The sequence below is a fragment of the Penaeus chinensis genome, chromosome 3 (genome assembly GCF_019202785.1).
Source record: "Penaeus chinensis breed Huanghai No. 1 chromosome 3, ASM1920278v2, whole genome shotgun sequence".
Classification (NCBI taxonomy): domain Eukaryota; kingdom Metazoa; phylum Arthropoda; class Malacostraca; order Decapoda; family Penaeidae; genus Penaeus; species Penaeus chinensis.
Genome location: NC_061821.1, coordinates 2488298 through 2513297, shown reverse-complemented (window position 1 = coordinate 2513297; position 25000 = coordinate 2488298). Strand labels below are relative to the sequence as shown.

The following is a 25000-nucleotide window of genomic DNA, read 5'->3' as shown; positions in this document are numbered from 1 at the left end:
AAGAAAAGAGAAAGAAAGAAAAAGAAAAAAGAAAAAAGAAAAAGAAAAAAGAAAAAAGAAAAAAGAAAAGAGAAAAGAAAAAAAGAGAAAAAGAGAAAGAAAAGAGAGAGAGAGAGAAAAGAGAGAGAGAGAGAAAAGAGAGAGAGAGAGAAAAGAGAGAGAGAGAGAGAGAGAAAAAAAAAACGAAATAGTAACTGGGCAACACGAGAAATCACCGAACTGACAGATGAAAGTAAAAAGGAAAAGAAATGGACTAAAAACAAAACACATAAAAATAAAAAAATACCGCGTAAAACAAGCACCGCGTTTCCGGTCCCTTTAAACCGCGAATTCCCTCTTTTCGCGGTTTTCAAAGCCATTTCCTTCCCGATTTTCTTTTCTGGGAATCTGGAAAATCTGGCGAGTGGATTCGGCTTCGGTGTGTGTGTGTGTGTGTGTGTGTGTGTGTGTGTGTGTGTGTGTGTGTGTGTGTGTGTGTGTGTGTGTGTGTGCTATACATATATACATATATACATATATACATATATACATATATACATATATACATATATAAATATATATACATATACATATATATACATATATATATATTTACACACATACATATACACACATACATATCTATACAGATACTCATACATACGTATACTTATAGACATACACAAATATATACATATGTATACATACATATACATATACAAATATGCAAACACAAACACACACACACACACACACACACACACACACATATATATATATATATATATATATATTCATTTATATATTTATATATATATATCTATATATATATTTATATATAGATTTACATATACATTTATATATTTATATCTATATTTATACTTATATATATATTTATATTTATATTTATACATATTTATATATATATTTATATATTTATATTTATATATATAATTATATCCATATTTATATATATATATTTATATATATGTATATTTATGTATATTTATATATATTTATATATATACTTATTAATATATATATATATATATATATATATATTTATTAATATATACATATTTATCTATTTAAATATATATATACATATATTTAGACATATCTCTATTAATATATATATATATATATATATATATATATATATATATATATATATATATGAGAGAGAGAGAGAGAGAGAGAGAGAGAGAGAGAGAGAAAACACACGTACGTGTGACCAAGTGCCGAGTGTATATCCGTTCTACTGACACATATCCTCTTCCTCGTCCTCCTCCTATTCCTGTGGGTCACTACGAAAGTGCATGATAAGGAAGGGAAAAGATCGCCGGAAAAGATTGGACGAAGAGGAAGCCTAAGACCGAGTAGGAGAACGAAAAAAGGACGAAAGTAGCAATGAAAATGAGAATTTCACTCGTTGCAGTGATGATATTGATGCAAAATGAAAACAACAACAACAACAACAAGAGCAATGTCCTTTGTCACGATAAACAGCAATATTGAAACTGTAATCTAGAATAAGAATATTGACAGTAAGAATATGATAAGTACATCAAAAGCAAATGAATAAGTAAAAGACCAATAATTCTGCAAATGAGAGAACGCCAAAGATAAAGAAAATATATAATTAAGAAATAAAACAAGGTACGGATGAGGGAGATGACTGAGAAAGGGATAAGAAAACGGAAAAAGAAAATTGAGAGAGAAAAGAAAACAAAATAATGAATTTCACTGAATAAGAACTGACCGGTTATATGTTCGTATCCCTCTGCCACATTATCAATTCGCAACAGCAAATACTATGAAATGTGTACGTGTGCGTATGTGTGCGCGTGTGCGTATGTGTGCGCGTGTGCGTATGTGTGCGCGTGTGCGTATGTGTGCGCGTGTGCGTATGTGTGCGCGTGTGCGTATGTGTGTGCGTGTGCGTATGTGTGCGCGTGTGCGTATGTATGTACGTGTGCGTATGTGTGTACGTGTGCGTATGTGTGTGCGTGTGCGTATGTGTGTACGTGTGCGTATGTGTGTGCGTGTGCGTATGTGTGTGCGTGTGCGTATGTGTGTGCGTGTGCGTATGTGTGTGCGTGTGCGTATGTGTGTGCGTGTGCGTATGTGTGTGCGTGTGCGTATGTGTGTGCGTGTGCGTATGTGTGCGTGTGCGTATGTGTGTGCGTGTGCGTATGTGTGTGCGTGTGCGTATGTGTGTGCGTGTGCGTATGTGTGTACGTGTGCGTATGTGTGTACGTGTGCGTATGTGTGTACGTGTGCGTATGTGTGTACGTGTGCGTATGTGTGTACGTGTGCGTATGTGTGTGCATGTGCGTATGTGTGTGCATGGGCGTATGTGTGTGCATGTGCGTATGTGTGTGCGTGTGCGTATGCGTGTGCGTATGTATGTGTATGTGCGTATGTGTGCATGTACGTATGTGTGCGTGTGCGTATGTGTGTGCGTGTGCGTATGTGTGTGCGTGTGCGTATGTGTGCGCGTGTGCGTATGTTTGCGCGTGTACGTGTGCGTATGTGTCTTTGTGTGTACGTGTGCGTATGTGTCTTTGTGTGTGTGTGTGTGTGTACGTGTACATGTACGTGTACATGTACGTGTACGTATACGTGTACGTTTTTCAGTACGGAATAAGAGCTAAGCTAAGCTATATCTAAATTATCCAACAACTTTTTAAACTGATGCACATCTTTGACACACACCACGTCATGTGCAAGATTGTGCCATGTTTCTATACTTGTGTTCGGAAAACTGAACTGTATAATATCCTTACCAGCCTCTTCCCACCGTCTCCTCTCGTCCTTCCTGTGTTCAAAATTATAAATTCATCTCTATCTAAATCCTCTCTTCATGTAACACAACTGACCAGCATAATCACCCTTTTTTTCCTTCTTTTATTATTTTCTGTAGTCTATCTTCGTAGTCCATTACCTCTTAAAGTAGATGTCCATTTTGTGACTAATCTTTACACTCTACATCCCTTTTTAAGTGTGTGTGAGTACGCGTGTACCCATGCATCTATACATCTATACACGCATGCATACATTAATCTACGAAAACATCTATACCTCCTAAAAAAAAAACCAGGCGAGATTAACACAACATAAAAAAAAAAAAAAAAACAGGTCACACCCAGGAGCGACACCCACGTGAAAGACTACCGCATGGAGTGACCGCGAGAAAGTTTCGCTCTGCGGTTTGTATTGGTGAGATGAACGTCATTGGCTGCTGATGAATTGGACCGAGATACTGTGTAGGGAGGGTGGGAGGAGGAATAAGGGAGGAATAAGGGAGGGAGGAGGGAGGGAGGGAAGGGGAAGAGTAATTGAGTGAGAGGGAGGGAGGGAGGGAAGGAGGGAGGGAGGGAGGGAGGGAGAGGGAGGGAGGGAGGGAGAGGGAGAGAGAGGGCGAGAGAGAGAGAGAGAGAGAGAGAGAGAGGGGGAGAGGGAGAGGGAGAGAGAGAGAGAGAGAGAGAGAGAGAGGGAGAGGTAGAGAGAGAGAGAGAGAGAGAGAGAGAGAGAGAGAGGGAGAGGTAGAGAGAGGGAGAGGTAGAGAGAGGGAGAGGTAGAGAGAGGGAGAGGTAGGGAGGGAGAGAGAGAGAGGGAGAGGAAGGGAGAGAGAGAGAGAGAGGGAGAGGTAGGGAGAGAGAGAGAGAGAGGGAGAGGTAGGGAGAGAGAGAGAGAGAGGGAGAGGTAGGGAGAGAGAGAGAGAGAGGGAGAGGTAGGGAGAGAGAGAGAGAGAGGGAGAGGTAGGGAGAGAGAGAGAGAGGGAGAGGTAGGGAGAGAGAGAGAGAGAGAGAGAGAGAGAGAGAGAGAGAGAGAGAGAGAGAGAGAGAGAGAGAGAGAGAGAGAGAGAGAGAGAGAGAGAGAGAGAGAGAGAGAGAGAATGAGAGAGAGCGAGAGAGAGAGCGAGAGAGAGAATGAGAGAGAGAGCGAGAGAGAGAGAATGAGAGCGAGAGAGAGAGAATGAGAGCGAGAGAGAGAGAATGAGAGCGAGGGAGAGAGAGAGAGAGAGAGAGAGAGAGAGAGAGAGAGAGAGAGAGAGAGAGAGAGAGAGAGAGAGAGAGCGAGAGAGAGAGAGAGAGCGAGAGAGAGCGAGAGAGAGCGAGAGAGAGCGAGAGAGAGCGAGAGAGAGAGAGAGAGAGCGAGAGAGAGCGAGAGAGAGCGAGAGAGAGATAAATAGATAGAAAGAGAGAGAGAGAGCACTCGATCACTATCCTATTCACTTCCACCCCAATGTCTCCAACAGCGAACCCTCTTCACAAAGCACGCCATGACCGGCACCTTCGTTCTCATAAGCGGCTGTCTTTGATCTCCGCACAAAAGGTCTTTACGACACTCTTCCCTCTAGGACTATTTTTATTTAAATTATACCTACACAGTCTTAACGCCGACACTGCTCAACGAAGCCGTAGAGTTAAATGGACTACTTACGATACTGGCACATACTTCGTAAGCTTACTAGCCTTTGCACGCATGTCATTTAGAATTTCAAGGTAGACTAATTCTGACTTCTGATGTACGTGTACGTGTACGTGTACGTGTACATGTACACGTACACATACTACACATACATATACAGATGCTACACACACACACACCCACACACACATTTACACACTTCCACACACACTTACACTTATACTTACACTTACATACACACACACACACACACTTACGCTTACACTTCCACACACACATACTTACACTTATACTTACACACACACATACTTACACTTACACTTATACTTACACACACATACTTACACTTACTCTTATACTTACACACACATACTTACACTTATTCTTACACACACACACACACACTTACACTTATACTTACACACATACTAACATATATTATATATTATATATGTATATATATTGTATATGTATATATCATATATTAAACATATATATTATATATACATATATATACATATACACATATATATGCATACATATATACACATGACACAATAACGTACACACAAAAATGAAAAGGAAAATTACTTACTGTGGCCGTTTGCCTTTTCATGTATATACATATACGTTTATATATATATATATATATATATATATATATATATATATATATATATATATATATTTATATATATATTTATATATATATATATTTATATATATATTTATATATATATTTATATATATACATATATATACATATACATACACATATACATACATATAAATACATATATATATATACATACATATAAACATATACTTATATAAACATACATGTATATACACATACATACATATACGTATATACACATACACATATACGTATATACACATACACATATACATATACATATATACACATACACATACATACATTATATATATATGTATGTATATGTGTATGTGTATATACGTATACGTATATATATATATATATATATATATATATATACGTATATACACATACATACATATTCGTATATACATATACACATATACATGTATATACATATATATACATATACATACATATATATATATATGCATATAAATACATATATATGCATATAAATACATATATATATATATATATATGCATATACATTTATATATACACATTCATAACCATATAAATATACATACATATATACACATACATACACAATATATATACACATACATACACAATATATAAATACACACACATACACATACATACACATTATATAAATACACACACATACACATACATGCACAATAATAAATACACACATATACCCATACATGCACAATATATAAATACACACATATACGCATACATACACAATATATAAATACACACACATACGCATACATACACAATATATAAATACACACATACGCATACATACACAATATATAAATACACACACATACACAATATATAAATACACACACATACACATACATACACAATATATAAATACACACAAATATATATTTATATTTATACATATATATGTATATATATGTAAAGAAAAATACCTCACTTACTTTCCAACTTGTAAACCCTGTAAAAAGGATAATCTCCTAACGTCCTTACCCACCTGTTTCAGGGTCGTTAATTCCCATACCTGCGCCCATGACCTTGAAAAGACTAACAGGTGACGCGGTCTAACGTAACGGGAACGAGGGACAAGGGCAGGTACCACGGGACAGTGACAAATAGCACTTCTTTTGTTCTTTGACCTTCTAACGTCCGTGGAGCCGAGAAGATATATATATATTTTTTTTATTTTTTTTTTTAACCCGGGAGCAAAGTAGATACGATGCACTTTGATCCCCTCCCCCATCTCCCCCCAAACACACATTTCTTGGACCTTCCTCGCCTGCTTTCCGAAACGATCGATAGAATCAAATCTCCGAGAATTCAAGTCATCTCGCGGAATTCACGAAGACGGCGGGAAAAAAAGGGTGTGTCTACAGTCAGATTCGGAAATGTAATACCGCCGACGCGTGTGCTCTAACGGGGTCGGAATCGGCGAACAACAACCTAACGGACCCGCCCGAGGCAGAGCGCATGGGGCGGCCCGGAGACACGTCGCCAGGCGCTTGGGCGAGGCAGAGAGCACAGGCCTCGGGGCTGAGCTTTCCCTGTTTTAAGCTTTATGGGAAAAGGTGCTATTTTTTAAAAATAAATCTCCAGCTATTTTTATTACTCGTGGTGTGATGAAATGTATATTCGTTTTTTAGTTTCGGGGTATAATGTCGTTATTCTCGGTGAGGAGAAAAATGTTTTATGAATTATGGTGATTTCAACGCAGGAGGTATCTAATTGACAACCAAAGGGGATTAGCAAGCTGCTGTCACAGTTAAAAGGGGAAACGGCTAAAAAACGGAGGAAATTAGGTTAATCCTTGAGATCACGAGGTTATAATCCTAAGGAGATCACTGGGTCAAATCTTTTTTGAACAGGTCTTGGGGTTAATTTGCGATGGATTGTACTTGGGTCAAATCATTTCCGCCCTTGTGGTCTCACAGTAAGCAATGCCTCACAAACCCTGGAAATCTTCGACGGTAACAGTAACAGCCTGTAACGACAGTGACTATTATATCGTAATTCATATCGAACGAGCTTGGAAAGGAGGGAACAAAAAAAAAACATTCAAAAGCGGACGGGAGCGACGTCTTTCGTCAAATGATTTGAAATATAACGACAACTGTGACAGATTTTACGTGTCCTAGATTTTGAAAGATTTATAAAAGGAGAGAGTCAGAAAACAGTATGTTCCCCAGTGCACATTTCGCAGGAGGCCGGGGAGAAAAAAATATGACGTCACACCAGCGTCCGCGATATCAATCAATCTTTATCTTAGATTCAAGATTTACGTCTAAGTCTTTAGTTTCACTTCAGGATCTTGGTTTACTCTAGTTTCAGAGTAAGATCCACATGATTTTGACCCGGAAAGAGAAATTTCGAGGGAAGGGTGGCCTGAACTTTGACACAGCTGACGGTCATAAAATGTGCTTCCGGCGCCAAATGAACGTGCTGCCATACGGTCGTCATGCCAAGAACAGATTAGCCTATGGGTCGAGTTGTAAATATATATATAACGACGCAGATTTTTCGTGAGCAGATCATCAAGACTAAGTGTTTTGGGTACTAAAAATTATGAAAAACACCGTCCCCTGAAAACATGAGAATACAGACCTTCCTTAAAGTACAATCTATTCCTTAAAGGAAATTCAATCTGCATACGAAATGATGCACATACGAGCCACTGATGTTCTCCGACCTAAATAACTAATAAGAAAATATCTGCGAGTTTATACAGCCTTTTTCATAACCATATAATAAAGAAACAGGAAATTAATTTAAGGAGATGTGAATATCCGCTCGTGTGTGGTCTTTATGCTAATTAGTTCGTCCGTTACTATGGTTACGCGTATTAACCCTTATATGGGCAAGGTCTGACGCGCCTTTGGTAACAGTTGTTGAGTTAGGCGAGGGTGATTTCGTTAAGGTCTGTCAAAGCACGTAAGGGTCATAATTCACACAAAAAACATTTTCTCGAGGCATATGTATACTTATATATACAGTACAATGGAACTCGCTCTGTTTGGATGTAAATGTACTTCAAACTTTTTTTTTTCCTTTTGGCAATATATCGGGAAAATTATCTAACGTAACCAAGATGAGACACATAATAATAAACACACTCAAACAATTAGCCAATTAAGATGTACTTTACGAAATACAAAACCATTTTTGTTTTACTTAGACAATGGTTCAAAGGTGAACAAAGAACAACATTCGCGTGGAAGTTGATTATTTGCTCGTGTCAGAAGGGAAAACGGGTCAGGGAGGGTGGAGGTGGGGTGGGGGACATGGAGAAAAGGGGGGGGGGGGATTTCGTGACCTTCCTGACCTACAAACAGGTGAGGAATAGCAAGGTCAACTGTAATGATCTTTGAACTGGTATCAGAGGTGCCTATAAGGGCATTAGTGCTTTGGCGGGAAGGTCGAGGGTACAAAATGATTTTGTAAAATACAATAGCTTTACAAATACTCTGATATTTTGAAGCTTGGGAAAGAAAAAAAGGGGAGAAGTGTGGAGATGAAGAAAATGCGAATAACGATTTTTTTTTTTTAATGAAGCATTTTAAGGGAGAGAGAGAGAGGGAGAGGGGAGAGGAAGAGGGAGAGAGAGAGAGAAATGCAGAGGCGCAGAAAACAACACTCAAATGAAAAAGCAATCAATCGACCGCATGAAAGGGGGAGGAGCTGACGAAGTAAAATCTCCAGCGAACTAACCTGACTGCAGGTTCCTACCCCCCTCCCTCCCTCCCTCCCTCCCTCCCCCAACGGCCTCACGATTCCTAAACAAAACCCATCTTTGCAACAAACGTCCTACTGCACTTAGCATCTTTTTGCACAGTAGAAAGGTTCTATTTAAACGCTGTACTTTACAGAGTTTTATTACACAACAGAAAGGTTTCACTTTAACGTTAAAGGAAGTCTTATACAACCGCGTAATAATGTTCATTTCAGTATAATTAACCTACTCATGTAACATAAGCCGAAACTGCACAGGAAATACTTATTATTGTGCAAATGCAATAATGGCAGCCTCTTCAATCTCCGTGCAGCGTGGGAGAACGATAGTACTATAAGAGGTTATTAGGCATCACATTTTAGGCATAAAATAGAGCTAGATGGATGTCCAATTTTACGTTATTACGAACATGTAGCCTACACGCACACACACGCACACACACGCACACACACACACGTACATGTACATGTACGCACACATACAATAAAGGAAAAAATAAGTGTTTGTGTTTAGACAGGAGAGGGAGAAAGAGAGGGAATAGAGACAGATAGGGATAGACTGATAGATAGATAGATAGATAGATAGATAGAGAGATAGAGAGAGGAGAGAGACAAAACAAAAAAAAAACAATAAAGAAAGAAAAACGCAAAGAAAGAGTAAAACCTACAAATAAAATTAGAAAAAGAGAAGAGAAAGAACTCAGACAAAAACAAATTCACGGAGCAGCAAAAGAGAGAGAAAGAGAGAGAGAGAGAAGACTCACGACCTAATATGCTTGCCCTGTCTCATCAGTTCAGCCTCGCCAAAGTAAGATTGATGTCCGCAAACAGTGTCTCAGAAGCCGGTTAAACAGAGGTGTCTTTTGCGGTTTCATCAAAGCAAACAAGGATTTTGCTTTTAAAGGATCTATGAAGAACGGGTGATTTTTTTTTTTCTGAGGCTTTTATATTTGTCTTTGAATGCCGGGAAAATGATATGCATATACGCAAACAATGGATATATAAATACAGACTCCTGTACACGCACACACGCACGCACACACACACACACACGTAAACACACACACACACACACACGTAAACACACACACACACACGTAAACACACACACACACACACACGTAAACACACAAACACACACACACACAAACACACACACACACACACACAAACACACACACACAAACACACACACACAAACACAAACACACACACACAAACACAAACACAAACACACACACAGACACACACACGTAAACACACAGACACACACACGTAAACACACACACACACCCTCACACACACGTAATTACACACACACACCCTCACACACACGTAAACACACACACCCTCACACACGTAAACACACACACCCTCACACACGTAAACACACACACACACACCCTCACACACACGTAAACACACACACACACCCTCACACACGTAAACATACACACACACCCTCGCACACACGTAAACACATACACACACCCTCACACACACGTAAACACATACACACACCCTCACACACACGTAAACACACACACACACCCTCACACACAAGTAAACAAACACGTAAACACACACACCCTCACACACACACGTAAACACACACACAATCACACATACACACACCCTCACACACACGTAAACACACACACACACCCTCACACACAAGTAAACAAACACCCTCACACGTAAACACACACACACACACACACACACACGTAAACACACACACAATCACACACAATCTGACCCACTGTAGCGCTGTGAGTGAGCCACCGCAACACCGGGGCACCTAACCATGGAAACCACCCGCGGTTGACGCATAACAAGAGATGGGAAGGGGGGGGGGGGCGACTTTGGGGGGAGATGAAAATGAATAGTGGTGAGGGGGGGAGAGAGGGGGGTAATGGTGGTGGTGATGGTGAAGGGGGGATTGGTGGTGGTGATGGTGAAGGAGGGGGAGGGAGGTTGATGGTGATGGTGAAGGGGGTGGTTGTGGTGATAGTGGTGGTGAAGGGGGGGGATTGGTGACGGTGGTGAAGGGGAGGGAGGGAGGTTGGTGGTGATGGTGAAGGGGAGGGAGGGAGGTTGGTGGTGATGGTGATGGTGAAGGGGGGGATTGGTGGTGATGGTGAAGGGGGGGATTGGTGGTGATGGTGAAGGGGGGATTGGTGGTGATGGTGAAGGGGGTGAGGGAGGTAATGCTGGTGGTGAGGAGGGTAGAGGAGGGGGTGAGGGGGTTGGTAGTGGTGGTGACGATATGATAATTATAATAGTGATAATAGTAATGAACTGTAATAATATATAATAATGATCATTATGAATGATTGATGACGATAATTGTATACTTTGCTGCATATTAATCTCTACCACCTCCCTCTTTCCTCGAAAACGTACCATGATTTTATTAGCTAATTATTCACTTTATTTGATCGATTGCATTATTGGCTAATTCCAACTTCTCAGTCGGAATGGCTTGAATAATGTATTTAAAGTTTTTCAGCCCCTTGGGAAATCTCTGTTGATTAACCATATTTCTCTGAGTACGATCTCTGTATTCTCTCTTCTCTCTTATTCTCCTTTACTATATTTCTATCATTCTCTCCTTCTCTCACTCGTATACGTACCTCTGTTTCCACCCCCTCTTCCCTTTTCATCCGTATTTTACTTCTATGTTTAATACTTTCTCTATCTCTCTCTAAACCCATATATTTTTTTCCGGCCTATTCATTGCAGACTATTCACATGCATGTAGGTATGGATGTATGTATAAATGAATGCACACGTGTGTATGTGCGTACGAGTGAATCACCCGCCTCTGAAGATCGCCAGGGAGCAGTTACCTAATCTCGACGCAGATGTCCGCTATCTGTGTCACCATCCGGCTGTCATCATTCATAACGGATTCCTTGAAGCTCCACGCATAAAAATAACGCCTCGGGGGTTTCTCGCAAGCTGTTCAAATCTCCTGCAAGCTTCGATAACATGATCCAGTTGTAAACTCGCGTGCTCTGTTATGAAAACGTAATTATCATTCAAGGCAATCTGGCGCCCATCTGCTCGAAATGTGTATGAGCGGGAGTTAAAGACCGCTGCCCTTGATTTCGTAACTAGTCTACTTCGAACGATTTTTTAAAACTTGAGAATTTTTATTTATATCTTACTTCGAAGCTGTCGTACGAATTAGATCAAATTTGGAGAAAATATGAAGCGTGGGTAACGAAGAGTAACAAAAAAGAAAAGAAAAAAAAGCGAGGAAAAGAGATACACCATAAAGCCAGAAAATATAAGGATCCCCACAGAAAAGAGACCAAAGATGCAATAAACAAAAGTCAATACAACGAAGAACACGAAAAACGCCCAAATCCGACAGAAGGGAAACCAAGACGCTGTGATGCTCTCCTCCAGAATTTATGGTCCGCTGAAGTAGGTTTGTGTCCCAGAACGCAGACTCACGCAAGGCGATCTGCCGCTGGTGTTATTATGGTGTGTTGTGGCCATACAATGATCATCGCCAGCCTCTGCCCACACCTCAACCCTCGCATGCTTAACATACATTCCTTTGACAGTGAAACTACTAACACACATACATCAATAATGAAACGAGGGTGAATTTGCTCGGTGGAACGTGTTTAATGGTTTCTCTACTGGATAACCCAAGGCGCAAACTTTAATAATTAAGAGGCTTTGTGTCTGGACTCGAAGCCGAATTGGAAAAAAAAAAACATAAGCGTAAATTTAGATAATCAAAAATATATAAAGGACTAGCAAAGGTTAAAAAAAAAACATGAAGTAAAACATATAACACTCTTAAAGCCAAATATTCATTCTGTATATTCAGACATCAACAATATACAAGTAGTTATCCAAATCAGGTTTCGCAAGCCATACAGATTCCAAAAAAAACAATATTTAGTAGTCACTGTCAGTCCATAATTTTGACTAAACCTAATGCCAAATAACAGAGAATTGTAAAACAAACAACGTAAAAAATTAAGTAACCCTTGATTTAAACAAGCAAACATCGAATACAAAGCAGGTGGAGAGAGGCGTAGCGGAAAGGAACAAACCTGAAGTCTTTAGATAGAAAAAAAAACATTATTAGTTAAAGCAAGCAGGAACTGAACAGCAGGGGATATCGTATATATAAGAGGAGAAGGTTCGAAAGAAAGGTAATTTAGGGCAAATTTACCAGCGAAAATGAAAACGAAGAAAAAAGGAAAAAGAAAAAGGCAAGACGTTAAATAATCATGCGAAAAAAAAAAATACCGCTAGATGATTCAAGATTATTTTTCTCTTCTTTACATACAAGCTGCCACTCACAAAACTTAAATATTTTTAATAGTGCCAAAAGTAGGGTTTTTTTTTTAAGTTCTTCAAGATATTATTACAAACGCATGACATTAATATTGTAACACATATTGATACAAGCCTCAATACAAAGCTATTTATCATTTGCATGCCAAGATCACCATGCATGTGACGTTGCAGTGATGACAATCATTTTAATGCTGGGAGGAACAATCATGATGCATTGACAATAGCAATACAGGTTCTGCCTTGCAACCTACAGCATCACAAGTTCTAACAGATGGGATGATAAGTAATAAAGGTGAGTATATATTGATACAAGACAGGGGAAATACGTGTGTGAAAGCAAAGAGAGAGAGAGAGAGAGAGAGAGAGAGAGAGAGAGAGAGAGAGAGAGAGAGAGAGAGAGAGAGAGAGAGAGAGAGAGAGAGAGAGAGAGAGAGAGACGGAGACGGAGAGAGACGGAGAGAGACGGAGAGAGACGGAGAGAGACGGAGAGAGACGGAGAGAGACGGAGAGAGACGGAGAGAGACGGAGAGAGACGGAGAGAGACGGAGAGACGGAGAGAAAGAGAAAAACAGACAGACCGACAGCGAATAGGAGAAAGAAAGAGAACAATAAACGATGCAAATGAACAAAAACACGAGACGGCGCCAGCGTGAATCTCATCGACGCGGCCGAACCGATGACAATTTCACCGTCGGTTGGGCATAAGAGCCGAATAACCGGCATGTGCTATATAAAGACCATTTATTTCCCTAAGCCGTAGGGACGCCAGCTGACAAATAGCCGTGTTATTTTTCCCCCTGTCAGAATTCGTTTTTTTTCCTTCTCTCTCTCTCTATTTTGTGGAGATTTTAAGATGAGGGACGATCGGCGAAGTTAAAATAAGAGTCCTCATTTTTTATCCAAGCCGAGAAGACGAAGCTGTGGATGGAAGATGGAGCCAAAGGGGGAAGAATACGATGGGAAATTCCACCACTGACGAAAGCAATGGGAATCAAGAAAAAAATATGGGAAAAAACACACATCATGATAGGCGGTTCCTCCCCCATGGAGAACTGGGAATGTCCCAGATTCTCGCGAGATGGTAATTGAATGCACGAGAGATGGAGAGAACGATTCCGTGGGAACTGGTTAGCCCAAACAAACAAACCCAAGACAACCTCCATTCAAAGTAAATACAACGCGGCAAGAATGGGTAGGAACACCTCGAGAGTGACTCATCGAAAAAAAGGTGTCTGTAGGTCATGGCTCTAGTCACGTGACTCGGCATACACCTGTCCATGCTGACCGCAGGTGCCTCACGAATTTTAATTAGAGCGGAGAAGGTACGATTTGATGACCGCAGCCGATGATTTTATTGTTTCGCATTTCCTTGGGTTCGATACGGTAGTAAATGATGCTTCACTTTACTGCCGTGACCGTAGATAAAGCAGACTTAGTGAGTGGCATTTACAGTTAAGAATCTCGGGAAGTACGTACAGAGAAATAGTAAAAAAAAATATTTCTACAGTTTGTGAATTATTATGGATATTGTTTGGTCTGTGCTGGCAGAAGGTAAACATCTAGAAGACACCATTAGCTACCCTTTTATTGGGGCTTTTCTCCAGTGCTTATTACTGGCATCCACCACGTCCATTTCAGCAACTTCAACCGATTCCTTATTTAATGACAAATCGCCAGAAAGGTCTACGGCTCCATCTTGCCTGAATACACGTGAATGAACTATCACTTTTCCGTCTCTCAGTTCCATGCAGTTACTGGCTATAAACGTAAAATCAAGAACAAAAACGATCCAGACTTTCGCACCGGCGGCAGTCATCCCGCCGACGACCCCATTTGCGCCGACGACCATTAGCGGCGCAAACTACCGCCGTGTGGTCGTGCCTTCCTAACTGTCGGCTCCACGATTCTGTTAGCTGGTTCCCTGTTGCTCTACACTTCTTACTGCTTTGTTTTAGTTGTTGTTTACATAATTTTGAGAGGGGGTTTTGAGGATTTACCTTTCCCAGAAATGACAAATGTTGTTTTACAAGAACAAGATCGCTTGTGTGTTCCATACATCTTAAAACCCCAATCCTAATCGTAAAGACTGACCTTTGCTAACTGCCAGCAATTCATTAACTACCATTCACCACGTTAATTAGCTACCTTCATAACATTTAACCGCATTTACTTACCGAATCCTCTTCCTTCCCTGTCAGTCGCGGTGATCTCTTCCAGTGGCAACGCTGACACCGTAGCAAGGCACAGTGCCACGCACAGTGCAATTCCCTGCATTTTACCAAAGTTCCGAACTTCAACGTCTCAAGGAAAAATCTGTAAATCAGGGAAATTCACTGCGAGTCCTTCACGGAAACGACCGAACTGCACCTCCGACGGGAAACCGCTGGTTCGCAGCAGCCGTGTCGCGCGAGCACAGGCGAGCGGAGGAAGCGAGAGGTCGTTGTGTCTCGCCCAGCGCTTCCACACCGAGTGAGGCCCCAGGGATTCCGCCGCAGAAGGCAAAGTCGGTCGCAGCGTCTCGCAGAAGCCACCCGCGAGAGAGAAACGAGAGGCTTCCAAACCCCCTAAGATGGCTCCTAACCGCGGTTTCCCCCCACCCCCTCCTTGATTTGTCAACGACTGGTCTTGACGCCGGGCCGTTATCGGAAGAGAATGTTCCAGTGCGTGGAAAAGGCTTGATCCTAGACGATTTTTTTTTTAGTTTATTTTCGCTTCTCTAAGTAAAGGAAAACTCGCGTATGCGACACATACCGTCAAGCAAGATCTAACAACCCTCTAGGTGGCAACAGCAGGCTGACCGTGCTGGAAACGCGGCTCAGTTGACGAAGGGGAAGGGAGGGGGAGGGTTGAGGAGGAGGGGGTCAGGGAGTAGGTAGTAGGGGGTGCACCATATTTTCCGTCCTCGATAAAATGTTTGACGTCATTATCTCATACGCTACCTTTCCTGATGCGTGTTGCAAGAAAGTGTTACCATACATTTATCTATGCTAATGTGTAGGCAAGAACAGCAGGCCTATTGCGTACAGATAACAACGATCTCTATCTTCTCGAAAACAGAATGCTAATGAATTTACCGCATGTAAGAATATCTGGGTGCATTACGTGAATTTGCATGTAACGATGAGCTGGTAAGCATGTAACTGTATTTTCTGGTTTTGAGATATTTAGTCGCTTCTTGAGTCAGATCAGATAAGCACGACCTAATTAGATATTTGCTTTCAAAATTTTGTGCCCAAACCATTATGTATAAAAGGTAGATGTAGTAGTAGATAGGAGCAAAAACTGGTGAGGGGCAAGATATTTAGCCCAAAAATAAGGCCGACGAATGAGGGGGAAAAGGAAAATAATGATAGAGTAATTACAGCAGTAGGAAATAAAGAAAATAACTGATACCTATACCCTACTAAGACGAAAGCGAAAAGAAACACAAAATACGAGGACGATAACGATTGAGAAAAAATAAAACGAAATACGGACCGGAAGAAAAATGCTAGAAAAGTTAACACGAGAAACTAGCCTTCCATATCGGCTTTTTCTTCACTTGGACCACTTTCAAAAATTCTCTTTACGTCTCTTTTCTGCTGTTAAAGTTACTCGTACCACTGATAACTTTAATTCCAATAATATTGCGGTTGCGCTCAATTCCGTCCTTACAATATATATTTTTTTCTATCATGAATTTTTATTTCTGCTTTTTTTTTTTTCTCCTATTCTTTCTTTTCCTTGCTGAACTTCTCTCTTTATCTCTGTTTATTTTCATTTTCATTTTCCCGTTTTCTCTTCACCCCCTTTTCGTTTTCTACCTTTACTGTTTTTGTTTGTTTTCTTTTATTTTTCTCCTTTTTTACTATTACCTCTCTCCTCTCGGTTTCCCTCTTTCTATTTTCCTCTCGTCTCATTATTTACCTCTCTCCTCTTATTACCTTTCCTCTCCTTTCATCCTCCCCCCCCCCCACTCCTTATTCTTATTCCTTATTCCTTTTCCCCTTATTTCTATTACTTTTCCTCTCCTTTCCTATCATAATTTCCTCTCCTCTCCTATTACTTTTCCTCTCCATCATTTCCACCCATTCCCCATTTCCTCTTCCTTGTTCTTCCGCCCCAACTTCGAAGGACAGTATCACATTTGGCTATTCATGAATATACAAACTATGCATTTATTCGTCTAATCACCCATGTGTTTATTCATCAGCCAGTGTACTCGAAACATAGGGAAGTGTATTGCCGTGTGAAATACATCTACATTTAGGAGAATTTAGATGATCAGGAAAAAAATAAGAAAGACAATCATAGCCTGGGAAGTAAAATAATAATAATAACAATAATAATAATTATAATAATAATAATAATGAATAAAAATAGTAACAAATGGTTGGTAAACTTAATGTAGGCTGGTAAGCTGTATGAAAATAATCTTCTATAAAGAAAGTATTGGCAAGTAGGTTAGTATGTAATACAAAAAAAAAGTCTTATCATAGAGCTTGGAGAATGTAGGCAAGCGGAAAAATGTGACAAGTTGGTTAAGCAGAAAATTATTTTGCATAGCATGGAGATCGTTGCTAAATAGAAAAACATAACAGAAGAGTGGATAAAAAAATAAAATTATCGTATATAGCATGAAGCAGAATAATAATTTAAAAAAATGGTAAGCAATATGAAAATTAACACATAAAGAGTGACAAGCAGATTATTAAGGAATACAAAAAGTCGTATCATATCGCTCAGAGAATGTAGGCAAGCAAAAAAGTGACAAATAAGTTAATGAGCACCACAAACAAAAATATATCATATAGCTTGGAGAATGTAGGCAAACTAGAAAAGTATTAAGAAGGTTGATATACATGTTTATAGCTTGGAAATTGTAACCTAGCAGAGAGAAGCGACAAAAGGGATTGGCAGATAAAAAAGAAAAGAAAGAAAGAAAGAAAGAAAAAAAAAAAAAACGCTGGTAAACAATGTGAAAATGAACAGGTACAAAAGTTACAAGCAAGCATTAAAAAATGAATGTAGGAAAGAAGTTGGTAAGCATTATGTACATGGAGAATATAACCAAACATAAAAAAATCGACAAGTTGGTTGTTAAGCAGTATAAAAAAAAAACTTTCATATACTCTGGATAATATGAAGTGAATCAGAAAAGCGACGAAATGATGGTAAACAGTATGTACACTGAAACTTGAAGCCAAACGAGAAGGCAAAAATTACGTTGGTGCGCAAGAATGGAAACTGTTTTAAAAGATATGCGAAGTAAATAATACGAAGAAAACGAAGTAAATCAAAAAAGAAAAAGAAAAAAATATGTTGAATTTTAACGGAATAAGTGATCATACAATGTTGTTTGCTGGTATCAGTTAATCTTGATATTTATTGTGGTTGTCAACGTGTTGTTTGTTATTGTCGGGATAATGATGGCATTAGCAACAGTAGTATTAATAATTTTCTTAAACTCTTATTGCCTTTATATATATACATATATATATATATGTGTGTGTGTGTGCGTGCGTATATAATGTATATATATATATATATATATTCTAACTATACCATTACTATCACCATTATCTCATCTATATAGTCTTTTTAGTCTTATCCTTCAAGTCATTAAAACTCATTGCTTTCGTCATCGTTGTGATTATTATTGTTATCGGTATCACAGTCATTACCACATTATTGTCCTAATTACAATTGCTTTCAGTATCACGGCCATTACCATCATCACTGTTATTGTAACTCTTATATATTTAATCTTTCGAGGTTATCTGAGTTCTAGGCCGAACGTCAGGTGTCTCGCGTCCGAGTTTGTCATTAATTTTCGCATCAGCCCAGTTCTAATTTGGCAAAGAATTATCTTTTAAATAAGCCTTGCTGCTCGATCTAATTCTGCAGATGTGTAATATGGGTCACGCGTATTTACATATTCGATGGATGGCGCCTGGTTAAGTGCTTCCTAAGGTGACGGGGTAATTTTTTTTTCCGGAGTGAAATAGATCAACTCCATGTAAAGATTTGTTAATTATTTGTTAGGTTATATTACATCGAACGACATACATAACACACACACGCACGCACACATACACACGAACACACACTCGCACGCACACACGCACGCGCGCGCTTACACACACACACATACATACACACACACACACACACACACACACACACACACACACACACACATACACACACAATCACACACTAAGCGCAGGGAAGCAGCCGAAGATGCTGATGGTTTAAACGAAGCCTCCCTCGAGACAACTCCCCAGCGGCCGCAAGCTTCCCCGAATGAGCTCGAGACCGCAAGAGTTCGTGGCGAGTGGCATTTGCTTGCCTGCTCTCCAGGGTGTGTGGGTCGTGCGGGATTTTGGGATGAGGAAAGGGCGGTGCTGGTGAACTCTGCACGTACATCTTTACGCACACGCATGTACGCACGAACGCAAGTTCGTAAACACGCACACACGCACACACACACGCAAACACGCACGCACGCATGCAAACACAGACACACACACACACACACACACACACATCATACACACATCATACACACACACACACACAAACACGCACGCATGCAAACACACACATGTATGTATATATGCAAGGTATTTATATATAGGTAGACCCACTCCATCCTGATGAAAATCCTAGTTGGCAACTTCCGAGTTAAGCCCCGCTCATCACTTTTATTAATTACAAATATTTTGTCTTGGTTTGCTTTAAGATAATCATTTGGCAATTGTTATTACTGAATCATTTTTTAAAAATCCGCTAAAATAACACTGACCAAAAATCGCACAAATTGGCAGAGCTAATGACGTCATCACCTCTATTGAATGAGAGTGAGATACCTAACTATTTGTATAATTTACTCGACATTAGTATAACTACCAGAAGCAAAACCATAATTTCCCCCTTTTATTTGTGATAACGAAGAGTTCATTACCATTAATAACCGTCAGAATACTTAGGAATACTCTTGGGAAAAAGTCAGTTTCATTTGTGGGTTCAATAGCTGAATGGAAGTGGAGCTATCTGTTTATATATACCTTGTATATTTGAATATATACTTACATAAACACAGACACATAGATATACTTTTTGTTTATTTATGTATAGATATATACATATATTTGTGTATATATATATTACATATATATATACATACCACATATAAATACAAATACATTTACACACACACACACACATACACACATACAGACACATATGTGCACATATAAACATGCACGCACACACACACAAAGACACACACACACAAAGACACACACACACATACACATATATATATTCACATAAAAACATATGCACACACACACACACACTCACACACATTTGTGTATATATACGCATACACACATATATATACATATGCATATACACATATGTGTATATATACATATATATATACACACATGTATGTATATGTTTATATATATGTATATATATATATATACATATGCATACACACACACAGACTCTCACACAGTTATGTACATATATGTGTGTGTGTGTGTGTGTGTGTGTGTGTGTGTGTGTGTGTGTATGCATAGAACCTATTACATTATTGAATATTTCTATCAATCATCATAGAATAGTTACGTGTTAATCGCGTTTGCCTCTGTGCTAGCGTGCGTGTGTGTATGTACATCTGTGTTTATGTGTGTGCGTGACTATCTCTAAAGGCCAGTTCCAGGTAGATGACCCCCCCCCCCCCCCCCGCCTAAGTGCTAATGACGTCACTCGTTCCCCCTCGTACAGCATTTTGTGGGAGAGTCATTTCCTTTAGGTTCAAATATGGAGTATGCATTATCTACACTTTTCCATTGGTTTTCACTACTGATTTTCGTGAGGGTCAACTTTTATAATATACTTATCGTATGTGAAAGGAGCAAATGACGAAAAAAAAAATCGTTGTTAATACTTTCATAAACAAAAGGACTTTTATAGAAAACAAATCGTATACCTCGGAATATTTGGTATGTTTAGTGTGTTCAGGAAATTTGAAGTTGTTGATAGACTATAATAGGATACTCTTAGTCATACATTCCTCATAGATTTGTGTATGCAAAGTTTAGGCCTAAATGCATTTATTTGAACTTTATCACGTATATCTTATAGAGTTATTTAAAGAAAGTTTAAGAATACATTTATTTTATTTTTTTTCTACATTCTCTTTTTGATGTTGCCTTTTTTATGATTTAAATACGCCCATGAAAGGAATCCTGCAGTAAATCAACAAAAACAAATTGAAAAGCGTCACAATACCATCGGCTGGTATGCACTGCTTTCATTTAACACAAACATAAATCGATACATTGATTAATTAAATAAGGTGAAACAGATAATAGTTGAAAAGAGCATTAACCGAGAATTTGTTTTCAAGTGACTCACATCTTTAAGCAACTCACATCCACAGAATCACTTAATGCCTTAAGTTCATTTAAAATTTTCCTAGATGGAGAATTATCACTACTTCCACAAGTAATCTTTTCTTTTGTAGAGAGCTCTAGTTTTCTTCAATTTTCTATTTCAAGTGATAGCTTTAACTTCGCTTTTCTGGTACGACCTACGCCCAAAATAAAATGACGTCAGGATTCTACGGGTTCATCGTCGATGGGCCGTGGGACAGGATGTTAATGTTATGTGGTTGAGGGTATTCCATATAACAGCCAGAGTCACTGATAATAGGATCCTGTTATGTGGAACAGGATGTTCATGTTAGCCCCCCCCCCCCCCTACAATGCTCTCTCTCTCTCTCTTTCTCTCTCTCTCCATATATATATATATATATATGAATAAATAAATAAAAAACATTTGTATGTATGAATGGATCTGTTTGGTTATTTGTTCGTCTGATGATGATCGCGTTTGAAACGTCACGATTCCATTTCATTTCTAATTGTGAACGATTTCCGTTTCATATATATATATATGTGTGTGTGTGTGTGTGTGTGTGTGTGTGTGTGTGTGTGTGTGTGTGTGTGTGTGTGAGTATATATATGCAAAAGCGTATATATGTATATATATATATGTAAGTATATATATATACAAAAGTATATATATGTATATAAATGCATATATACATATATTTATATATATGTATATATACATATATATAAATATACATACACGTGTGTATGTGTGTACTTATTTGATAGCATTGACTACAAGAGGATTAGAAAAAAAGTTAATGCCTACATTCAATAACTCACATTTGCTAAGATTGTGCAGAAAGTAATAGCAAGACACACATCTAATTAAGAGATGCACATTTGGAAGATTTTATTTTTTCCCAAAGGTATTCCACAGTTGTTGTCTCACTTTTGATATGGTTATATTAACAATCATGATTTGTTTATCGTAATACCATCGATTTTGTGACTCCATCACAACCTAATATCTAGCTATTCTTTCGAAGGGAAACAAACTTTAAATTCGTAATAATGACGGGGCAGAATTCGATTGAAAAAAATATATATATACTGTATACTCATATATATTTAAGGCTTCATAGATGGTGAGATGATATGGATTCGATCGTACATTTTGATAGGTATTTGTAATCTCATCTCCTGCCTGTCACTGTCTCTCCCGACTAGAAATGTTCCGCGTTCTTCATTTCCCGGTATATAACACGGATCACTGGATGCTAACAGGAACTTCTTGAATACCATTCGGAACGTCCGGAATAAACAAACTACCGTCCTAGTTCCGGAGTCTGCACATGGAGGGAAATATATATCAGTCAAAGTTATAAATCATGTGCATTCTTAGGTACGAGGTCATTCACACACATGTATATCCACACTCAAACAGACACATATGTATATAAGCACACACAGTTCATTATTTTTACCAAAATAGGGCCCCGTAATATTAAATCTAGCGCCATATAGTGATCAATTAGCATAGTATGACAACATGAAACGCCATAGCAAGTTATAACGGTTAATGGCTAAAACAAATAAATGTGTAATACATCGAAGTTCCTATATCACTATGGCATTGTGGTGAAAAGGGTATAATGAGTTAACGGTTAGGATAAGTGAACGGAAGAAAGGGAAGAAGAAGAGAAGGAAAAGGGAAGGAGAAGAAGTAAACCACATGAAAAATTAGTAGAGGCGAGGGCTGAAGTCCAAGGCAGGCCTGATCCCTACACTGGGCGTCTCCGTCTCCTAACCCCCCCTCCCCCCACGACAACAAGGAGCAAGGGATGGGGGGGGGGGGGATTAATCGACTTTCATCAGATCAAAATTTGTTGAAAAAAATACAATGTAGTAGGTGAGGCTAAGGTACAGCTGAGAAAAGTGAATGGAATTCTGTCAATTTTCTTCTTCTTTATGGTTTGCGAAGTTCTAGCTTCGCCCGGGCCTTCTAAATATGGCCCGGCCTGTGTTAGCTTTTTACGGCTGTCTCATTGAGTTGTCTGACACTCGGTGCTTACCGTGGCGGCGGGATTGCCAACAGGCGCTCCTGCCGCCATGGGGTAAGCATTTCGCGTAGCCTCTTTTCCAGCACGGCGGCTGTTGTGGGCGGTCCCTGTCTCAGGAATTGTGTATGGTCACAATTTTCTAGGTAGTGGACTAGTGTGGCGTTCGGCTCGCCGCAGTGCTTGCAGCACCTTTCATCGCGTTCGATTGTTGGGATAATCTGCCATGCACAGTGGTAACCTAGGCGCATTCTGTGAAGAATGACTTCGGTACCTTTGTTGCTTACTTCAGAGAGTGCCAGTGGTTCATAGCCTGTGGCGTCTGAGTACCAGCTGGCCGAGGGGGAGGTTCTCGTTTCCTCTCTGTGGAGCTGCCGTAGGAAGGTACGACCGACCAAGGCACACTTCTCCATAAGTAATTTTCGGCTCGGTTTTATCGTCATGGGATTTGGGGGCATATCCCTGCCAGCGACGGCTAGTCTGTCAGCAAGCTCGTTCCCTCTGATGCCGATGTGGCTTGGGACCCAGTTGATGATAATTCTTCTACCCTGAGCAAGAATTCTCTGTGACATTGTGAGAATCGTGGTCAGTAGGTAGATGTTGTCTGTGGGTGAGCTGTGCTGAAGACAGTCAATGGCTGTCCTGGAGTCTGTGTGTATGACCACGAGGCCTTCCCTTAGGGACGCGTGGCCTAGGGCTCCCATGATTGCAACTGCCTCTGCCTGTAACGAGGAGGCGTTGACTGTTACCCTCATGGATCGCGTGGCATCCCTTGCTGCAAAGCCGGCGCCTGCAGTGTGGCTCAAGGGATCGACCGATCCATCCGTGTAGTATGTTCTACTATCCGGAGGAGTGATGGCTGCAATGACCCTGTGGGCTTCTGCCTTTAGGCTAGGCATGGGGTATAGGCTCTTTTTCATTGACAGGCTCATTATGTTGAACTCTATCAGGCTCAGTGCCCACGGCGGGGCTTCGGCAAAGTCGGGGTGGGGGGAGTCCATGCCCTTAGCAAGAAGCTGTTCTTTGAGCTGATGGCGTATCAACACCCTGGCTGTATGAGACAGCCAGGAGTTGTTTGCAACGAGCTCGTTGTCTTGTTCGAGGCATCTGACTAATTTTTGTCTTAGGCTTGTGTTCCTGGGAGCCTGGATGACCTTTGTCAGGAATTGTGTTGCCATTAGATCGATTCGTGAGTCCATGGGGAGAAGGTTTGCCTCCATCAGGAGGTTGTGGACCTTCGTCCACCTCGGGGCACCCAGAATGATCCTGGCAGCTTCATTTTGGAATGTTTCTAATTTGTCTGTGTCTGTCAATTTAAGCCAAAAAAGTTCACCTGATCCAGCAGGAGAGAGGGAAGCTAATGATGGTACCATTTACTAGAGAGACAGAAAGGAGGAAAGAGGAATGAAGAAATGAAAGAGAGG

At 39.8% G+C, this 25000-nt stretch overlaps 1 protein-coding gene across 1 annotated transcript in view; it reads right to left on the bottom strand.

Annotated features, from left to right (window-relative positions):
• LOC125043172 (mucin-22-like) overlaps positions 1–15581 on the bottom strand; it is a 30039-nt gene extending 14458 nt beyond the window's left edge. The window contains exon 1 of the mRNA XM_047639167.1: positions 15301–15581. Coding sequence (XP_047495123.1) covers positions 15301–15400 — 100 coding nt within the window. The 5' untranslated portion in view covers positions 15401–15581. The remainder of the gene's footprint in view (positions 1–15300) is intronic.
• Between the last annotated feature and the right edge of the window lie 9419 nt (positions 15582–25000).